The sequence below is a fragment of the Cherax quadricarinatus genome, chromosome 29 (genome assembly GCF_038502225.1).
Source record: "Cherax quadricarinatus isolate ZL_2023a chromosome 29, ASM3850222v1, whole genome shotgun sequence".
Lineage (NCBI taxonomy): Eukaryota > Metazoa > Arthropoda > Malacostraca > Decapoda > Parastacidae > Cherax > Cherax quadricarinatus.
This window is the reverse complement of record NC_091320.1, coordinates 34,234,121-34,255,745: the sequence shown is the minus strand read 5'-3', so window position 1 is coordinate 34,255,745 and position 21,625 is coordinate 34,234,121. Positions and strand designations below refer to the sequence as shown.

At 43.1% G+C, this 21,625-nt stretch overlaps 1 protein-coding gene across 1 annotated transcript in view; it reads right to left on the bottom strand.

Moving 5' to 3' along the window:
- Positions 1-20,020, bottom strand: part of LOC128690443 (facilitated trehalose transporter Tret1) — a 36,349-nt gene extending 16,329 nt beyond the window's left edge. Inside the window, exon 1 of the mRNA XM_070089699.1 lies at positions 19,378-20,020. Within this exon, the coding sequence (XP_069945800.1) occupies positions 19,378-19,728 (351 nt within the window). The 5' untranslated portion in view covers positions 19,729-20,020. The remainder of the gene's footprint in view (positions 1-19,377) is intronic.
- Between the last annotated feature and the right edge of the window lie 1,605 nt (positions 20,021-21,625).

Below are 21,625 nucleotides of genomic sequence, written 5' to 3'. Positions count from 1 at the left end.
GACCGCAACCCCATCCCCCCACCACCACTACCCCTTCCCCCACCACACTACCCCATCCCCCCACCACCACTACCCCTTCCCCCCACCACACTACCCCATCCCCCCACCACCACTACCCTTACCCCAACATCATCTCCCCACCAACAGCGGGTGTGTAAGGTATCTTGTCAACACGTTTCGCCCTCTTCCCCTCCCGCCTAATATCACGAGTATACTTGGAGAGGGTTTCGGGGGGTCAACGCCCCCGCGGCCCGGTCTGTGACCAGGTCTCGCGGTGGATCAGGGCCTAATCAACCAGGCTGTTACTGCTGGCCGCATGTAAACTGACGTACGAACCACAGCCCGGCTGGTCAGGTACTAACTTTAGGTACCTGTTCAGTGCCTTATTGAAGACAGCCAGGGGTCTATTGGTAATCCCCCTTATGTATGCTGGTAGGCAGTTGAACAGTCTTGTTTCCCTGACACTTACTGTGTTATGTCTTAGCATGCTCGTGGCTTTTCATTGTTGGAATGTTGCACCGCCTGCCAAGTCTTTTGCTTTCGTAGGGAGTAATTTTCGTGTGCAAATTTGGTACTAAGCCTCTAGGATTTTCCAAGTATATATTATCATGTATCTTTCCCGCCTGTGTTCCAAGGAATACAAGTCAAGGAACTTCAACCATTCCCAGTAATTTAGGTGCTTTATCGCACCTATGTGTGCTATGAAGGTTTCTCTGTACACTCCAGGTCTGATTCATTACCTTTGTAACTTATTATGATTGTGACCAGATCTACCTGGAGTTCATTACCTTTGTAACTAGTTCAGCTATGTGAGGGAAAAGTTCAATAGATAGGAGTAGCGATATAGTAACAATAGTTTCATTGCCGGCTACAAGTTAAGGTAGGGTAATTCAAGCTCCCGTTTTTCCAGCCTTTTTTTCCCCCTCCCTGAAAGTGATAGTTTGACTGCCGGCTGCTTGTTAACGTAGGGTCAGTCTAGCTCCCGCTATCCCTTTCCCTCCCTCTTCCCCCCCCCGAAAGGTGACGTGTGGGGCTCTGGTCAAACAGTAAATCACTCGACTCACAGCTCCCAACACTACTGTAAGTACATGCCTGCCTTGTATTCTAGTGGATTTATTGGTTAAAAGCTTCACTTTTGACCAATAATAAAATTAGTCCTTTCAGTCTTGCTCTAGGTTGACTGTTGTAATAATCACCACGTCTTTTGAGTATTGTACTTGCCATGGAGAGTGATTATTTAAGCAGTGGGTAACCTGTCTATCTTTTCAGCTTGGATGACAGGGAGGGTCACCTGTCAATCAACGAGCAGAACAGAAGACGGACTAACGTCCTGGAGACGTCTCATTTTGGATTGAATTACCTGTGCACCTGTATGAAATTGCAGGACGTAACCCCACATCATTGCAGCGGTAAAGAACCTGCTTTCCTGTCATCGGGATACTACTCGAGGCTCTATCTACTGTGAAGAACTAGCCAGTGGGTCGTAACCAACACCTGCGACCCCCCTCCCCCATCATCAGCAACGGCTACGATTTCAACAACAGTGTCACCAACACCAGACACCCCTATCTACATTAGCGTTGAATTCAGTTATCATTTATATTTTTCATTTTTCATTTTCTTTAATGTAGGATTAATATTTCATATTTAAGTGTTTTACATTTTATATTTTCTATATAATAAAGTGTTTATGTTTGTCTGTTATTATTTCTTTTTCTATTCACTAATTTTCCTGAGGAGCCAGCCTTGGTAATACTGTCTGAAGTTGTTACAGGGCTGAGTAAGCCTTCACAAGTGGCGACCTTGCCAGGATCAACTCTACTGAATCAAGATTCGACTCCATCTCGAATCTACCATTGGAACTTCAACGCCGCATACCACAGACAGTTACCACCAGCCATGAGTAATCATTCTCTATGGTAGGACTACAGTACAGGTATTTAAAAGATTTGGTGATTGTTATAGTCTCAATTTATTGTAAGTCAAGTCAGGCAGGATATAATATTTAATTCTGCCACCTAATTGTGTGTGAGCTTGAAACACTTTGGAGGATTAGACTCTAGGGACCCGAGATTTTCCAGTGACAACTTGTTTCATTGAGCTCTTTATTATATCAAGGGAACTGTCATAGGACACTCTTGATTTGTTGGTGAGAAGATTGGATGGTCAAGTGACCCCATTCTACTTACTGTTTGCTCGGAGCCGGCATAGAACCCTTCGTTTTCATTAATACATATTGTTTAATTGAAGCAGGGATCGAGCCCTCTGGTTTATTTACAGTTTGAGTGGAGCAGGAATTGAACCCTCCATTTTCTTTAATACCCGTTTTATTTCCCCTGATAGTTTAAGTTATTCTTGCAAGTATGGATGAATACCAGTTTTGGATGAACGCTGGAAGTAAGTTAGGAATAACAGGGAAAAATTTAGAATCTTTCATTAGTGCTAAGATCCAGGAAAGACTTGAAAGAGAGAGAATTGAGAGAGAAGAAAGACAGCTAGAAAGGGAAAGAGAAGAGAATAAGGAGAGAGAGAGAATCGAAAGAGAAGAGAAAAAGGAGAGAGAGAGAATTGAGAGAGAAATCCAAGAAAGACAATTAGAAAGAGAGCGAGAAGACCAAAAAGAGCGTGATAGACTTGATCGTGAGAAAAGAGCTAGGGAACGTGAGGAACAAGCTAAGATACGTGAGGAACAGGTTAAATTAAGAGAACTTGAGGAAAGAGCAAAGGATAGAGAAGTTGAGGAAAAAGCTAGAGAACGTGAGGAAAAAGCTAGAGAACATGAGTTAATAGAGAGAGAAAAGGATCGCGAGCTCGAAAAATCTCACCTTGAATTGGAGAATAAAAAGCTAACTCTTACACAACAACAATTAGAGGAAGGAGTAATGGAACAACGGGCAGTCAGTGCACATATTCCAACACCTAATTTGCCTCCCTTCACAGAGGGGGAAGACATAACTTCATACATTATCAGGTTTGAAAATACCGCTACCCTCTGTGAATGGCCTGCTGACACCTGGGCTACCAGGTTAGGAATGTTATTTTCTGGTACCGCTTTGAATATCTATGCAACTTTGTCGCAGGATATCATATGTAATTATAACCTACTGAAGAAGGCAATCCTTAAAGCATATCAAAAAACCACTAATTCTTACAGGAAAGATTTCAGGTATGCCACCTTACAGCCTGGTCAGAACTTTCAGCAGTTACAGGTAACACTCGTTTGTTCGACTTTTGGATAGAGAGTTCAGGAATTGATCACAGTTATGAATCTCTTAGAGACTTCATGGTTGCTGACCAGTTCCTGACAGCTCTTCCCCATCAGATACGAACATTCATCAGAGAACGTAACCTGATTAAAGCTGAGGAAGTTGCTGAGGCTGCTGACCTGTATGCTGAGGCTCACAATTCCTATAAAGACCTAAAGGGATCGAACCCTAAAGGCATGGGTTCATCAGACCTTAAGAAATCAAAGCCTCTAGTGGAAAGTAAAATGACTTCTTTTGTTCCTGTTTGTCATTTGTGTGGTGTTAAGGGACATAAACGTCCAGATTGTCCTTCTAAGAAGGTCCAAAAAGTTGGAAGATGTTTTAAAGACTGTAATGACCAAGCACCCTTCTGTTCAGGAACAGTTAATGGACTTAATGTATCTACCATTTTACGAGACACTGGATGCACATGTATAGTCATTTCTGATAAGCTGTTCCCTAACCTTAAGAAACTCATTCCTCTGCTATACTTTCAGACTACTTGGTCCGTACGGACACTTTTCCTACCATCCGTTGTTACATTAAGTCTAAATGGTTCACAGGTTGGTCTGAAGCCTTACTAGCTCCCATCACTTCTTGCTCCGTACTAATAGGTAATGTAAAAGGTGCAATTCTTCCTTCTGAGGTTGACCTTTCATCACCAAAGATGGATATAAGTGTTTCAGATCCTCTTCCTGTAGAGTCAGAGAAGCCCCTCGAAAGCTCAGATGAGACAATGTCTTGCGATATTCATGTGGGATTAAAAACCAGTGATGCTACTCTCGAAAGCGAGGAAGTAGGATCACAAGTTCAATTGTTAGATGAAAGTGAAGATATCACCTCCGATACCATAAATGTCTTGACTAGGGCTCAGACCAAAGCCCAGGCTTCTCCTACTATCCATACTTTGATTTTCCCTGACTTTAAGTCTTTAGACATATCGAAGGACTCCTTTGTCAAGTTACAACGTAATTGCCCTTCTCTTCAGAGTTGCCATAATGCCGCTAAACAAAATCAAGTTATCCAAAGGAAAAACTTTTCATATAAATCTGAATATATAAAAGATATCTTGTACAAGTCAGTATTCAAATTAAATTCAGATGAGATTGACTATTCCATCTTAGTTGTTCCAAGTCAATGCAAAGAGACTGTTCTTAAAATGGCTCATGACCTGCCAGTGGCCGGACATTTCTCGCATCGTAAAACCTTAAATAAAATTAGGGAAACCTATTTTTGGCCAAAAATGTCCTCAGCTATCACTACCTATTGTAGATCGTGTAAAGTTTGCCAACTGTCATCCTCCCGAGGTACCAGGCGAGTACCTATGGTCAAAATGCCTATCTTTACGGTACCGTTTGAAAGAGTAGCTATTGACATCGTTGGTCCTTTATCTCCACTTTCATCTGGGGGACACAGATATATATTAACATTAGTTGATTATGCTTCGAGTTTCCCTGAAGCCATACCCTTAAAGACCATAACTACTACAGAGGTGGCTGAAGCCCTTTTGTCCATCTTCTCCAGAGTGGGCATCCCTAGAGAAATTTTGTCTGACCGGGGGACACAATTCACATCTGACTTAATGCAACATCTATACCAACTTCTGGGAGTGAAGCCTCTCTTCACCACACCCTATCATCCCAGCTGTAATGGGAGGATTGAGCACCAGCATTCGATTCTCAAGTCCATTTTAAGGAAACTTTGCTCCCTTAAACCTAAGGAGTGGCATCGTTACCTACCCTGTGCTTTGTTTGCCATGAGGGAAGTTCCCAGTGACTCTTTGGGATTTTCACCTTTTGAACTTCTCTATGGTAGACAGGCCAGAGGCCCATTGTCCATCCTTCATGACTTATGGACTAATGAGGAGGTAAATGCTGAGGTTCAGTCTTCTTACCAGTTTCTCCTTGACCTTAGATCCAAACTTGAGGAGACCTCTGACATAGTTTCGAAAAACCTAAGCTTGTCAATGGACCAGTACAAAACCTATTTTGATTCCAAAAGTCAGAGGAGAAGTTTTAAAGTAGGAGATGAAGTTCTTGTACTTTTGCCTATTAAGTCAAATAAATTATTAGTAGCATGGAAAGGTCCATATAAAGTATTAAAAATTTGTGGGAAAGTTGACTACCTCATAGAAGTCAAGGGGAAACCTAAGCTTTATCATATCAACATCCTTAAGAAATATTACCGAAGAAATTCGGTTAAGTGCCTTAATAACTTTGACTTAGTTTTTCCACACGAACTTGATAAGACAACTGAAGAATGTAAAGTGTGCGTAATTGACACCTCTAACTTAGACCATGATGAAGAACTACATGACTTGGTGACTCTTGACCACTCGGACGCAACCACCATTAATATTAATGAATCTTTGGATGACCATAAGAGACATGAACTACTTCAATGTGTGAGTAACTTTTCAGACGTCTTTACTGATATTCCAGGTGTTACCTCCACGGTAGTCCATAAGATTGACTTAGTGACGGACAATCCTATCAAACGAAAATTATACCCAGTTCCAGTTCACCTTAGGGATGCATTTGACCGAGAGGTAGACAAATTATTAAAACTAAAGATCATTGAACCTTCAGTATCTTCATATTGTTCACCAGTAGTCATGGTTAAGGAGGAGGATAATTCATATGGACTTGCTATTGACTTCAGAGGCCTTAATGCTATAACTCGGTGGGATACTGAGCCTATGTCCTTAATAGATTGCGATCTACACAAATTTTATGACGCTTCCTTCTTTTCAGAGATTGATACTGCGCAGGCATATCATCAAGTAATGTTAGATCCTTCTTCTAAGCAGTACACTGCTTTTCCTACACACCAAGGACTGATGCAGTATAGAACTATGCCCTTCGGTTTGGTAACTGCCTGTGCTACCTACGTGAGACTGATGAGAAAGGTCTTGGGTAATATGCCAAATGTTTCAGTTTATTTTGATAACATTTACATAATGACATATACGTGGGGCGAACATATCCAAATATTAACATAAGTTTTGCGTAGGTTACGCTCACATGGCCTCACTGCCAAGCCGAAGAAATGCTTCCTTGGGTATAATAAGATTAGATATCTTGGACTGATACTTTCTAATAACTCTCTGCAGCCTCTCCCCAGTAAGATCAAAGCTTTATTAGAATTTAAATTCCCCAAAACCAAGAAGCTCATGCGAAGCTTTCTTGGTTCTGTAAATTTTTATGCACGGTTTATCCCTAACCTTACTGATCTTACAGGCTTCTTATCCGACTTCCTTAAAAAGTCTGTGAAGGAACCTCTTGAACTTTCCGACGTAGCTCGGGAAAAGTTGAATGAGATTAAAAGCATCTTTTCGAAAGACCCTATACTTAAGATTCCAGATATTAATAAAACATTTTGTTTGAGAACTGATGCCTCCAATACTGGCTTAGGTGTGGTGTTACTACAATACCATGATGGTACTCCCTTCCCTGTATGCTTCCTAAGCCGGAAACTCCTTCCCGCAGAAACAAGATACTCTACAATAGAAAAGAAATGTTTAGCCCTTGTGTGGGGTATCTCCAAACTTAAATTTTATTTGCTGGGAAAAGACTGAGGGGCTGACCCCCAAAACTACTTCCCTGGCTGAGGGACTGACCACCCCAAACTGCTTCTCCAGACTGAGGGACTGACCACCCCAAACTACTTCCCCTGGCTGAGGGAGTGACCACCCCAAACTACTTCCCCTGGCTGAGGGACTGACCACCCCAAACTACTTCCCTTGGCTGAGGGACTGACCACCCTAAACTACTTCCCCTGGACTGACCACCCCATATTTACATCTCCACGACTTATCTAGCCTTCTCTGCATTTCGACTGAAGATACCTACTGAGCAAGCATAACTGTCTCATCAACACAGATACTGACACACAGAGGTTCCTCACTCATCCATACATAGAACCAGCGTCAGCTAGATGAACCAGCATCAACCATGAGACACCACTGACAACGCCGGTCCTTTTTTTTTGCAACTGAGACTGGAATTAATGTGGTTGAAAATATACATTTCTGAGTGTATACCTTAATATGCATAGACAGTCCTGGAAATGTGTGCAAGTGTATGCAATGTTTATATATATATATATATATATATATATATATATATATATATATATATATATATATATATATATATATAGGAAAGTCAGGTAAAAAGAAAAACAAAAACACGCTACGGTTAACATGATCACAGTAATTCTCAAGTGTCAGAAGGTAATGGAGGTTGTGTGAGAGAGAGAGAGAGAGAGAGAGAGAGAGAGAGAGACAGAGAGAGAGAGAGAGAGAGAGAGAGAGAGAGAGAGAGAGAGACAGAGAGAGAGAGAGAGAGAGAGAGAGAGAGAGAGAGAGAGAGAGAGAGAGAGACAGAGACAGAGACAGAGACAGAGACAGAGACAGAGACAGAGAGAGAGAGAGAGAGAGAGAGAGAGAGAGAGAGAGAGAGAGAGAGAGAGCACAAATCAGGAAAATAGTGGGAAAATTCAGAGTGAGCAATTTGTTATAGAATCTCCCACAAGGAGGAGAGGCGTCACGACACACACAAACACACACACACACACACACACACACACACACACACACACACACACACACATAAACACACACACATGAGAAATGGCAAGAAATAATCAATTAGAAGTCCCCAGACATCATAGCAGTTACAGAAACAAAACTCACAGAGACAATAACAGATGCAATCTTCCCACCAGGATACCAGATCATGAGGAAAGATAGAAGGGGCAGAGGGGGAGGAGGGGTTGCTCTGCTCGTAAAAGCAGATGGAAATTCGAGAAAAAAGGAGGCATAGACGAGACGGGAGAAAGAGACTACATAGTAGGTACACTTCAGTCTGGGGAGCACAAGGTGGTCATTGCAGTGATGTATAATCCACCACAGAACTGCAGGAGGCCAAGAGAGGAATATGAAGTGAGCAACAGAGCAATGGTGGACACACTTGCTGAGGTGGCAAGAAGAGCTCACTCCAGCAGAGCAAAGTTGCTGGTTATGGGGGATTTCAGCCACAGGGAGATTGACTGGGAAAAACTGGAGCCACATGGGGGTCCCGACACATGGAGAGCCAGGATGTTGGACGTGGTGCTGGAAAACCTCATGCACCAACATGTTAAGGACACTACCAGAGTGAGAGGGGAGGATGAACCAGAAAGATTGGACCTTGTGTTCACCCTGGGCAGTTCAGACATTGAAGACATCACGTATGAGAGTCCCCTAGGAGCTAGCGACCACGTGGTTCTGTGCTTTGAATACATAGTAGAGTTGCAAGTGGAGAGAGTAACAGGAGTTGAATGGGAAAAGCCTGACTATAAAAGAGGGCACTACATAGGGTTGAGGAACTTCCTGCAGGAGGTTCCATGGGACAGAGAACTGGCAGGAAAGCCAGTAAACGAAATGATGGAATATGTAACAACAAAATGCTAGGAGGCAGTGGAAAGGTTTATTCCCAAGGGCAACAGAAACAATGGGAAGACCAGAACGAGCCCCTGGTTTACCCGACGGTGTAAGGAGGCAAAAACAAAGTGCAATAGAGAATGGAAAAAGTACAGAAGGCAGAGAACACACGAAAATAGGGAGATCAGTCGCAGAGCCAGGAACGAGTATGCACAGGTAAAGAGGGAGGCCCAGCGACAGTATGAAAATGGCATAGCATCGAAAATCAAGACTGACCCGAAACTGTTGTATAGCCACATCAGGAGGAAGACAACAGTCAAAGACCAGGTGATCAGATTGAGGACAGAAGGTGGAGAACTCACAAGAAATGATCAGGGGGTATGTGAGGAGCTAAACAGGAGATTTAAGGAAGTTTTCATAGTAGTGACAGGAAGGGCTGTGGGAAGACAGCACAGAAGGGAACATCAAGAGGGAATATACCAACAAGTGTTGGAGGACATACGAACAACTGAGGAGGAGGTGAAGAAGCTCCTAAGTGACCTTGATACCTCAAAGGCGATGGGACCGGATAACATCTCCCCATGGGTCCTAAGAAAAGGAGCAGAGATGCTGTGCGTGCCCCTAACCACAATCTTCAACACATCCCTTGAAACTGGGCAACTACCCGAGAAATGGAAGACAGCAAATGTAGTCCCCATATTTAAGAAAGGAAACAGAAATGAGGCACTAAACTACAGACCTGTGTCTCTGACATGTATTGTGTGCAAAGTCATGGAGAAGATTATCAGGAGGAGAGTGGTGGAACACCTGGAACGGAACAAAATTATAAATGAAAACCAGCATGGGTTCACGGAAGGCAAATCCTGTGTCACAAACCTCCTGAAGTTTTATGACAAGGTAACAGAAGTAAGACACGAGAGAGAGGGGTGGGTTGATTGCGTTTTCCTAGACTGCAGGAAGGCCTTTGACACAGTTCCCCACAAGAGATTAATGCAGAAGCTGGAGGATCAGGCGCATATAACAGGGAGGGCACTGCAATGGATCAGGGAATACCTGACAGGGAGGCAGCAACGAGTCATGGTACGTGAAGAGGTATCACAGTGGGCGCCTGTGACGAGCGGGGTCCCACAGGGGTCAGTTCTAGGACCAGTGCTATTTTTGATATATGCGAACGACATGATGGAAGGAGTAGACTCTGAAGCGTCTCTATTCGCAGATGATGTGAAGTTGATGAGAAGAATTAAATCGGATGAGGATGAGGCAGGACTGCAAAGAGACCTGGACAGGCTGGACATGTGGTCCAGAAACTGGCTTCTCGAATTCAATCTTGCCAAATGCAGTCATGGAGATTGGGGAGGGGCAAAGAAGACCGCAGACAGAGTATAGGCTAGGTGGACAAAGACTACAGACCTCACTCAGGGAGAAAGACCTTGGGGTGACCATAACACCGAGCACGTCACCGGAGGCACATATCAACCAAATAACTGCTGCAGCATACGGGTGCCTGGCAAACCTGAGAATAGCGTTCCGATACTTTAATAAGGAATCGTTCAAGACACTGTACACTGTGTATGTTAGGCCCATACTGGAGTATGCAGCACCAGTTTGGAACCAACACCTGATCAAGCATATCAAGAAGTTAGAGAAAGTACAAAGGTTTGCAACAAGGCTAGTCCCAGAGCTCAGGGGAATGTCGTACGAGGAAAGGTTGAGGGAAATCGGACTGACGACACTAGAGGACAGAAGGGTCAGGGGAGACATGATAACGACATAGAAGATACTGCTGGGAATAGACAAGGTGGACAGAGATAGGATGTTTCAGAGAGGGGACACAGAAACAAGGGGTCACAACTGGAAGCTGAAGACTCAGACGAGTCACAGGGACGTTAGGAAGTATTTCTTCAGTCATAGAGTCGTCAGGAAGTGGAATAGCCTAGCAAGTGAAGTAGTGGAGGCAGGAACCATACATAGTTTTAAGAAGAGGTATGACAAAGCTCAGGAAGCAGAGAGGGAGAGGACCTAGTAGCGATCAGTGAAGAGGCGGGGCCAGGAGCTGAGTATCGACCCCTGCAACCACAATTAGGTGAGTACACACACACACGTGGACAAACATGAACGAAAGAAAACAACTGCCATCGTAATATTTTTTTTCTGTCAGCAAATTAGAAAATAAATCGACAGAGATCTTGATCTACAAGTAGCAGCAATAGTAGTAGTCTTGTATAGTAATAGCAGTAGTAGAGACATGGAGCATCAGCAGGAAGTGGAGACGTGTAATACTGAGGAAGATGTTACAAAAGTTGAGTAGGATAAAAAGACGAGGCGGAGGGTGCCAAGGGAGGGGGGTTAATGGACACTTAATGGGTCAGTAAACCCTCCCAGAATACCATTCATGGTTGTCCATTGTACAACACCTGAGACGACGGGAGAGACTGTATGGTGGATGAAATCATGAGCTAATCTTGCGACTGTAGGAGGCTGTGGTCTTTTCAATGTCTTTTCGTGGATGTGAGATGTTGTATGTGTCTTTTAGATGTGGGAAGCAGTGGGAGTCTTCCAGGGGATGTGGGAAGCTATAAGATCATTTTAGGAGATGCGAAAATGTGTGAAAGTGTTTTAGATGTGGGAAGTTGTGAGATCATGTGAAATATTAGGAGAGTGGAATACGTAGGCGGGGTATGGAGGGTATAAAAAACTGACGTGGGAGGCAGTGACAGGTTTTGGGGGATGACGTTGGAAAATACCGGGAAATATTTCTGGCAATCTGGATCAGAACAGTAGCCTTTTGAAGGGTAAGAGGAGGTGCGGGTGGTGATCCAGCTGCCCCCGTCTGGCCGCCCTCTCCAGTAGTTGGAATTAGTTTTTTTTAAGAGTCATTCCTTGTAAATGTTTATACTCACTCAACTGAGGGTGCTGGAGGTCGATTCTCTGTTATTGGCCTGTCTTCATAACTACGTACGACTGGTCTTACTAGTTTCCTGATCAGTTGGTCCTGTTGTGCCTAACCTCTCTGAGGATGAAGAAGTATTTCCTAATATTCCTGAGATTCAGTTGCGTCATTTACTTTAGTTAACCCTCCACATTTCCAAAGCCAGATATTTATCCCAGTCGGTCCTGGTCTGTTTTGGTTAGTTGGGTACTGGGGGTTTGAAGCCTCTCCACCACACGGGGGGTCATTAAATCAAGAATATTTTAATCCATAAAACAGGGATTGAAGTAAACTCTTAGCATATATACGCTGAGTGAAATACGCCTCTCGGTGTATATATCCCAGCGTCTCTCTTTTCAAGTCATCCGAGTATCTTGTAAGAGTGTTTGTATGAATGTATGAGGCACAGATTACCTATGCGTGTTTATTTTTAATGGCAGGAGCAGATCAATGCTCACGGTGCTCTGTTCTCCTTGTTTTTCTAAATATTTCACCTTTTCTTCGAACTGCGACCCACAACATCCCACTAACAACCAGGTGGATATTTGCTTCTGGGTAAACAGGAATAGCTGGCGTAAGGATTTTATTATTATTAAAGGTTCGCCGGTATTCTCCCGGCCCGAGCCTTTTCCAAGTGGCGGGGCCGCCTTGGCTCCCTGTCTTGGGAGTATCTTGAGACCTAAGTCTCTCACTGGAGGAGGCACAAGTACCTCCTCATCTTTGGGACCAACTGTCCCCAGGCCTAGCCACATTCCCCGCCCTCACGGGGCTTGTAGGGAGAAGCTAGGCCTCTCTGGTCTGCCATCCCCGCCCCAAGGGGGCTAATGGGAATGACAGTCTTGTGAGCTACAAGCTCTGGCTCAGGCACCTACCCTACCCTAAAAGAGCTAGGCATGGTGTCGATCGGCGTAAGGATGATTTAATTATTATATTTCTGGAGAGCGCTAAGACCGTGCGAGTTACTCAGGGTGAGAGGAACGGCGGTGCAAATACCAAAAAAAGAAAGAAGAAAGACTTTTCCGTAATGTTTGTTCAGCGCTGATATTGAACCCAAGACCTTTCCGTTGTAGGCCTACTGCTCTAGCAGATGTAGATTGTGCTAATCAAAATATTCTTAAAAAAATCATATAAAAATTCATCAAAAAATCTATCGCTCTATGACCCTTGAGAATTTAGAGCTTAACTTTGCTAATAATAATAATAATAATAATAATAATAATAATAATAATAATAATAATAATAATTACAGCATATAAGATTATGCAATTTTACTAAAAAATAAAGAAGTTTTAGCCAAAATATTATTTTTAGCTAGCTGTGGTGCGCGAGTACTGGAGCGCGAGTACTGGAGCGCGAGTACTGGAGCGCGAGTACTGGAGCGCGAGTACTGGAGCGCGAGTACTGGAGAGCGAGTACTGGAGCGCGAGTACTGGAGCGCGAGTACTGGAGAGCGAGTACTGGAGCGCGAGTACTGGAGCGCGAGTACTGGAGCGCGAGTACTGGAGCGCGAGTACTGGAGCGCGAGTACTGGAGAGCGAGTACTGGAGAGCGAGTACTGGAGCGCGAGTACTGGAGCGCGAGTACTGGAGCGCGAGTACTGGAGCGCGAGTACTGGAGCGCGAGTACTGGAGCGCGAGTACTGGAGCGCGAGTACTGGAGAGCGAGTACTGGAGAGCGAGTACTGGAGCGCGAGTACTGGAGCGCGAGTACTGGAGAGCGAGTACTGGAGCGCGAGTACTGGAGCGCGTGTACTGGAGCGCGAGTACTGGAGCGCGAGTACTGGAGCGCGAGTACTGGAGCGCGAGTACTGGAGAGCGAGTACTGGAGAGCGAGTACTGGAGCGCGAGTACTGGAGCGCGAGTACTGGAGCGCGAGTACTGGAGCGCGAGTACTGGAGCGCGAGTACTGGAGCGCGAGTACTGGAGCGCGAGTACTGGAGCGCGAGTACTGGAGCGCGAGTACTGGAGCGCGAGTACTGGAGCGCGAGTAATGGAGCGCGAGTACTGGAGCGCGAGTACTGGAGCGCGAGTACTGGAGCGCGAGTACTGGAGCGCGAGTACTGGAGCGCGAGTACTGGAGCGCGAGTACTGGAGCGCGAGTACTGGAGCGCGAGTACTGGAGCGCGAGTGCTGGAGCGCGAGTACTGGAGCGCGAGTATTAGAGCGCGAGTACTGGAGCGCGAGTACTGGAGCGCGAGTACTGGAGAGCGAGTACTGGAGCGCGAGTACTGGAGAGCGAGTACTGGAGAGCGAGTACTGGAGCGCGAGTACTGGAGAGCGAGTACTGGAGAGCGAGTACTGGAGCGCGAGTACATTCTCCTGTGCTTAGTACATGCGGAAAGTTACAACTTCTGGCCTCGCCTCTCAGAAACTAATAGCCAATCACTTCCTGGCATCAGGAGCCCTTTCCTGCCCATTCTTAATATTATGTGCATGACCTGATTTCATCACCTCCAGATCATTTTCCATTCTAACTACTGATAAACTGATACAGTTCCTTCACCAGTGTTCCTATGTCTCACTTGCTGGTATGTCCGGCTCTTATATCCTCTTGATTTTGTGTCGTCTTACTGAGATCTCCGAATACCTTCTACGTCGTAATAGTATCGACCCTGGTTCTCCTTTCTTCTGCGATGGAGTGCTTAATTCCTTCATAAATCATTCCTCTCAGAACTAAAGTAAATTTATATTCTCCAGAATTACCTACGTCGTTGTGGATATTCAGTTGATGTTCGTTTACAATGATGTGGCCAGTATCATGACTACATTTAAATTATTTTTTCTTGACCTTTGTAGCTGTTGTACTTCCAGCCTTCCCTCTTTCGTCAGTCTTCATGACCTTGTCGTATCAGTCCTTCACTCTACACAGGTTTCAAATTCAAATTCAAATTCAAAGTTTATTCTCTATAAGGATTACAATGCTGAGTTTACAGAATTTGGTTATTGTGTGGTTTACATGTAGTAAAATAATAATTACAGAGTGTACCACTAGAACACCTAGCATGGCTAGGCATTTCGGGCAGACTTAGATTAAATCTTAAATTTAAAATATTACAAATTATGAGGTAAGTTGGTATTATGGCTGACTAAATACTAGTTTGTGAGTTTAGCAATGTGAATGCTTTTGTTTTGGCATAATACATAGTTTCAGTATTGGAGTATCACAGGCCAACTTATGACTAGTTAGGATTCATTATTTTAAGATTGAGATTGATATTTCTGTTTATGGTCAAATGGGAGAGTGAGTGTAAGTGTGAACCACCAGGTGGTATTCGTGTAATTAGTTGACAGGGTGTATCAGGGAGATAAGATGTTTTCTAATGGTAGTTTTGAAGGTGATGAATGTGTCTGCAGTTCTAAAGTTTTCAGGTAGGGTGTTCCAGATTTTAGGGCCTTTGACATACATTGAATTTTTGTAAAGGTTTAGTCGGACACGGGGAATGTTGTAGAGATGTTTGTGTCTGGTGTTATGCCTGTGGGTTCTGTCACAACTATCAAGAAAGCGTTTTAGGTCATGGTTACTATTGGAATTTAAGGTCCTGTAGATGTAGATTGCACAGTAGTAAGTGTAGATGTACTGAACAGGGAGTAAGTTTTGATCTATGAAGAGTGGGGGGGTGTGTTGCCAGGGATGGGATTTAGTGATTATTCTTACTGCGGCTTTTTGTTGGGTTATTATTGGCTTTAGGTGTGTTGCTGCAGTTGATCCCCAAGCACAAATAGCATAGGTGAGGTATGGATAAATAAGTGAGTGATATAGTGTGAGAAGGGCATTTTGCGGCACGTAGTATCGTATCTTGGAGAGGATCCCAACCGTTTTGGATACTTTTTTGGTTATGTGTTGGATATGGGTGCTGAAATTCAGGTTGTGGTCGAGGTTTAGGACTAGGAATTTGCCCTCATTATGTCTGGCAATTAGAGTGTTGTCGATCTTAATGTTATTTTGCGCAACTCCTGCTCTGCTACCAAACATAATGTAGTAGGTTTTGTCAGTGTTAAGCGTAAGTTTATTGGCTGTCAACCAAGTCGATATTTTGATCAGCTCCTCGTTAACAATGGTGTTGAGGGTGGCAAGATTAGGGTGGGAGATGACATAAGTTGTGTCGTCAGCAAAGAGAATGGGGTTCAGGTGTTGGGATACGTTTCCGTATAACTTGCCCGGTGTTTTTCTGGTATGTATTTTGTCCACTGTTTACATCGACAATAGAGATACATACAGTTACCCCGTCAAACGTGGTATAAATCTGTAAGGGAAGGGAGGCGGGGTAGGGGTCGTCCTCGAAAAGGTTGGAGGGAGGGGGTAAAGGAGGTTTTGTGGGCAAGGGGCTTGGACTTCCAGCAAACATGTGTGAACGTGTTAGGAGTGAATGGATTCGAATGGTTTTTGGGAACTGACGAGCTGTTGGAGTGTGAGCAGGATAATATTTAGTGAAGGGATTCAGAGAAACCGGTTATTTTTATATAGTCGGACTTGAGTCCTGGAAAAGGGAAGTACAATGCCTGCACTTTAAAGGAGGGGTTTGGGATATTAGCAGTTTGGAGGGATATGTTGTGTATCTTTATATGTGTATGCTTCTAAACTGTTGTATTCTGAGCACCTCTGCAAAAACAGTGATAATGTGTGAGTGTGGTGAAAGTGTTGAATGATGATGAAAGTATTTTCTTTTTGGGGATTTTCTTTCTTTTTTTGGGTCGCCCTGCCTCGGTGGGAGACGGCCGACTTGTTGAATAATATATATATATATATATATATATATATATATATATATATATATATATATATATATATATATATATATATATATATATATATATATATATATAATGTCGTGCCTAATAGGTAAAACTGGTCAATTAGCAAGAACTCATTTAAAATTAAGTCCTTTCTAAAAATTTCTCTTATACGTTTAAAGATATATTTTTTTTATTTATATTAATGCAAAAATTATTAATTTTGTACCAAAAGAACCTTAGAAAACTTACCTAACCTTATTATAACAAGCACAATTTAATTTATCCTACTCCAACTAAATATATTTTAGATAAATTTACAAAAATTTAATATTAAACCAACGGAATGAAGCATATTTTTATCGTTAGGTTCAGAATGATTTTTGCGAAAGTATTGCTTACACAAAATTTCGCTTGCTCTATTCAGCAAGAAGAGCATTGCTATTTAAGCCAAAATAGCAAGTTTTTCCTATTCGGCACGACATATATATGGAGCAGTGGAGGTCCCGGGAAAGATCCTTGCGGAACACCTTTCGTCACCCTTTTTTCATCACCTTATCTCTTCCCTCACTATTATTTTTTTTTTCCACTTTGATATTCCTTGATCAGTTGCAACTGTTATTGTCGTCTCTTCCTCTGTAGGAATTAGACGCTTGTGATGCACGCTTTTAAATAACTCATTAATATCTAAGAATGAACAGTTCACCCAGGCTTGTCTTCCTAACATGATGTATTGTTCCATATATAAAGGAAGTCCAGTAGATTTATGGAATAGTTCTCTAATCCCATGATGGTTCAAGTCTTTGATGACGTTTTTCTTCGGGCATTTCATTACTTTCTTTATCTTCCGCGTCTATTATCAAAGATATATTAATTAAGTAAACCGGCTTGCTGCCTTTCTATACCTTGTGTATATAATATAATAACGTCTGTTGTTTACAGTTTTTGGAAGGTTGCCTGTTGTTAATGACTATTGTAGAATTCCGCTAGTGTTCCATTGTTTTCAACTTGACCATCTTGATTAGGAAAAAGGGAAGGATGCAGCAGAGAAAGATGGATGCGAGATGGGGCAAGAACAGGTGTGAGAAACATGGTACGGAATATAGAAGAGGATAACGAAGGTTGCAGGTCGGGAAGTTCAAGAGCAGGAGTTATTAGTGGTCGTGTTAACTCCATGTATGAAGTTAACTTTCACTACATCCCCTTTTAATGCATTCCCTTCGTTTACTACCCTCACAGTGAAAGGATTCTTTCATATGTCCTTCTAGCTCATGTGAAGATCTAGTCTACATTTATGTCCGCCTCGTTCTGTTTCCTTCCTCTTCTTTGTGTGCGTTTGTGTGTACTCGCCTAATTGTGGTTGCTGGGGTATAGTCTTAACTCCTGGCCCCTCTTCTCTGCTGGCTTCTACTGGTTACGCTCACCGGTAAGCCAGCGAAAGGCCTCGGTCAGATGGTCAAAAGCTCCAATGGCGGGTCATCATATGACTAAGACCCGCGTCAGGAGACACTTGTCCTGTTTCCTGAAGAATTGTACCTAACCTAGCTTAACTCTATCCTGGTCTGTTTGTGTGTGTGTATACTCACCTAATTGTGGTTGCAGGGGTCGAGTCATAGCTCCTGGCCCCGCCTCTTCACTGGTCGCTACTAAGTCCTCTCCCTGCTCCATAAGCTTTTTCAAATCTCGTGTGTGTGTGTGTGTGTCAGATGTCAGAGATACCGTTCTACAAGCGCACATAATTGTTTACTGGGCAGAAAAAATAATTCCACGTCAAATAATAACAATATTACTCTCCTTCACATTTCTTAGATAAACTGTGTCCAATCCTCGTCAACCTGTGGTCGAGGTCCTTCCTCTTAGCGTAACAGAAACTCAACTTTCTATTAATGTCAAGTCACAATGTGGAACAGATAACATTGCATTATTCCTGATACCATTACAATCCAGAGAACCATAGCTAATAATAAGGTATACAACTGAAGTCATGACAAGATGAACTGTGGTTTAAAAAAAAGTTGAAAAAACTCATCAGCCATAATGCGAGTGAAGATTTCCAAGCCAGAGTTTTTTCTCTGTGTGAAGAGGCCACTAGAGACGATGGCCTCAGGTCTGTCCCTAAAAAGGACATCAGAGACGATGGCCTCATGTTTCTTGGCCTTAAAGAGGCCACTTGAGATGGTGACCAACATGTAAATATACACCATACCCCGGCCGGGATTGAACCCGCGGTCAGAGACTTGCATTTGTGGTCACAGTGGTGCCTGTGCTAACCTTCCTATGGTGTAGAAATATACCTAGTTGGACGAATCTTATTGTGGCTAGCTGGTCTAGTGGCTAACGCGACGGGCTGGAGTTTTGAGACTCTCTGACCGCGGGTTCAATCCCGGCCGGGGTATGGTTTGTTTGTTAGGTAAGACACATATGCAACAGTTAGACAACTTTATTCCGAAACGTTTCGCCTACACAGTAGGCTTCTTCAGTAGGCGAAACGTTTCGGAATAAAGTTGTCTAACTGTTGCATATGTGTCTTACCTAACAACCTGTCGGTATTGTATACCATTTTGATGTTCATGGTTTGTTTGCAATCGTGTCATTACGATTTCGTGAGTCATGTAAATATACACGTACACCTCAAGACAACTAATCCGTAAATTTTAAACGAAACCTAGACTATGTTTCTGCCCGTGCTGAGTCATTGTCAGTCACGAGTGAGAACGATCTACGGCAGACTAACAGGGCGTAAAGATTTTTTCTAATCTGTGAATGAGTTGTGAACTGTTCCGGCACCCACAACCCTCTCTAAATCTATTCCTTGCAGTCTGTATGATCCTTATAGGATTAGTGCTTTCATTAATAATAATAATAATAATAATAATAATAATAATAATAATAATAATAATGATAATAATACTTTTAATATTACTACTGCTACTACTAATAATACTCAAATTAGTTTAAAATACATAATTTCTCCCCACAATACACATTTACAAATAAATTAATAACAAACAAATATATCATTGAATACCATGAGCCGCCGCGTCTTACCTGCGGAGCAACAGCAGACTTGCCCTCCTCCTCTGAGCTGTGGATATCTTCTTTTGGTGTCTCACGCTGCTGGGATCTCTTGTCCTTGGGTAGCTCCTGCGTGTTTTGCTTGAGCGAGAGAACTTTCTCGGGGAGGGCGTGGCCCTTGCCTGTCTGAGGTGATACGCTGATGGTGTGTACAGCAGCGTCATGAGTGCTGCTGCTGGTCTGCGGGCTCGCTGTGGCTTCGCCTTCTTCAGTTACTCCGACGAAGGCTGGATTGTCGTGGCCCCACGAGGTAATGGTGTCGTCCTCGTCTTCATGTCTCATTCTGTATCGGTAACCTACCACTGGGCTCTTCGAGGAAGGCATCGCTCTGTTTCCTCCACCAGTTGAAGCTCTTCCAAGCAAGATCCAAATATAAGGCAGCAACAGCCTTCAGAGGCACTCGTGAGCGATCGTTCCTTATTTTCAAAAGGCAATCACCGTATCATATTTAATGTGAAGCGCAAAACCCGTGTAGGTTATTAAGCACCACGGCTAATGGAGGTTCAGTGGTCCGTCGGCTAATCACTAAAACAAAGTTACAAAACCGCAGCCACTCTAAGTTACCTCTGAACAGCCTCTTCAGTTACCTCTTCGCACCGACAAGTCCAAGCACTGAGTGGTCACACCAGCCTCCCATGGAAGGCTGCGCTCACTACCTTGTCTCAGCACCAAGTGATCTTACCTAGCGTGGAGACTCCATGACGTGGGAATACCTGATTGGCTCTTGCTCTTTTATGTATATATTTTTTATTGCTTTTGTTCTCGTTGTAACTAACATTTTTTGTATTTCTGTAAGAAAAAGCATGTGTCCTTCAAAATATATATTTAATTTTGTGTTTTGATGAAGTCCAGACAGTTTTCCTTCAGCGACAACCCTCAGGGAAGGTTCCTTGATGTTGGTGAGGGGCTCTTGATTTAGGGAATTAGATCTGTGCTCCAGTTCCTCGAATTAAGCCTGAATGCCTTCCACATCCCCCCCCCCAGGTGCTGTATAATCCTCCGGGTTTAGCGCTTCCCCCTTGATTATAATAATAATAATTATCTTCAGCGACAACCAAATTCATTTTTTATTATGAATTCTTACTAGTTACATTTACCCATTATATATATTTTTAATATCATAACTATTAAACTAAACATAATAATAATAATAATAATAATAATAATAATAATAATAATAATAATAATAATAATAATAATTATTATTATTATTATTATTATTATTATTATTATTATTATTATTATTATTATTATAATTATTATTATTATTATTATTATTATTATTATTATTATTATTATTATTATCTCCTCAAAAGAGGCCTTTTAATTAATGCAGATGGAGGTCTATGAATAAATTGCATAGAAAACTGTTTAGAAAACTGACAAGTTGATTCAACCTCACATTCCCCAGGCGCTGCATGATCCACAGGGCAGCACGAGACCCTAAGATTCAGAGCTAGTTGAGCACTCACACAGCACCAACAACCCGAAACAGAAGGAAGATGCCAAGAGATACAAATCCTTAATGAAGGTGATTAGGATGAGAGAACTGGCTTCCCCTACTCTGAGAATCATCCTTCAAGTCAGATGCGGAAAACCTAGTTCACTCACCTGGTTAATGGTGGTGTGAGCCGACGGGCGAAGAAAAACTCCCAGGGTGATTTCCGGGGTGAGCGAAACGTATAGAGACAAAGCTGGGACACATCAGCTGTGCTGCTACCCTACTCTATATAATAGTCACACGGTGGGAGAACCAAAGTTAGCTAGATTTCTTCCCCCTTTCCCTGTCGTATGCCATTACACAGGATGGGTCATACAGATTGGGGAAGGCCAAAGAAGACCGCAGATAGAGTATAGGCTTGGTGGACAAAGACTGCAAATCTCACTCAAGGAGAAAGATCTTGGGGTGACCATAACACCGAGCACATCTCCGGAGGAACATATCAACAAGATAACTGCTGCAGCATATGGGTGCCTGGCAAACCTGAGAATAGCATTCCGATACCTTAGTAAGGAACCGTTCAAGACACTGTACACTGTGTACGTCAGGCCCATACTTGAGTATGCAGCACCAGTTTGGAACCCACACCTGGTCAAGCACGTCAAGAAGTTAGAGATGCAAATTACTGCGTGGAATACATAAGGTGGACTAAGATGGATGTTCCAGAGAGGGGACACAGAAACAAGGGGTCAAAATTGGAAGTTGAAGACTCAGACGAGT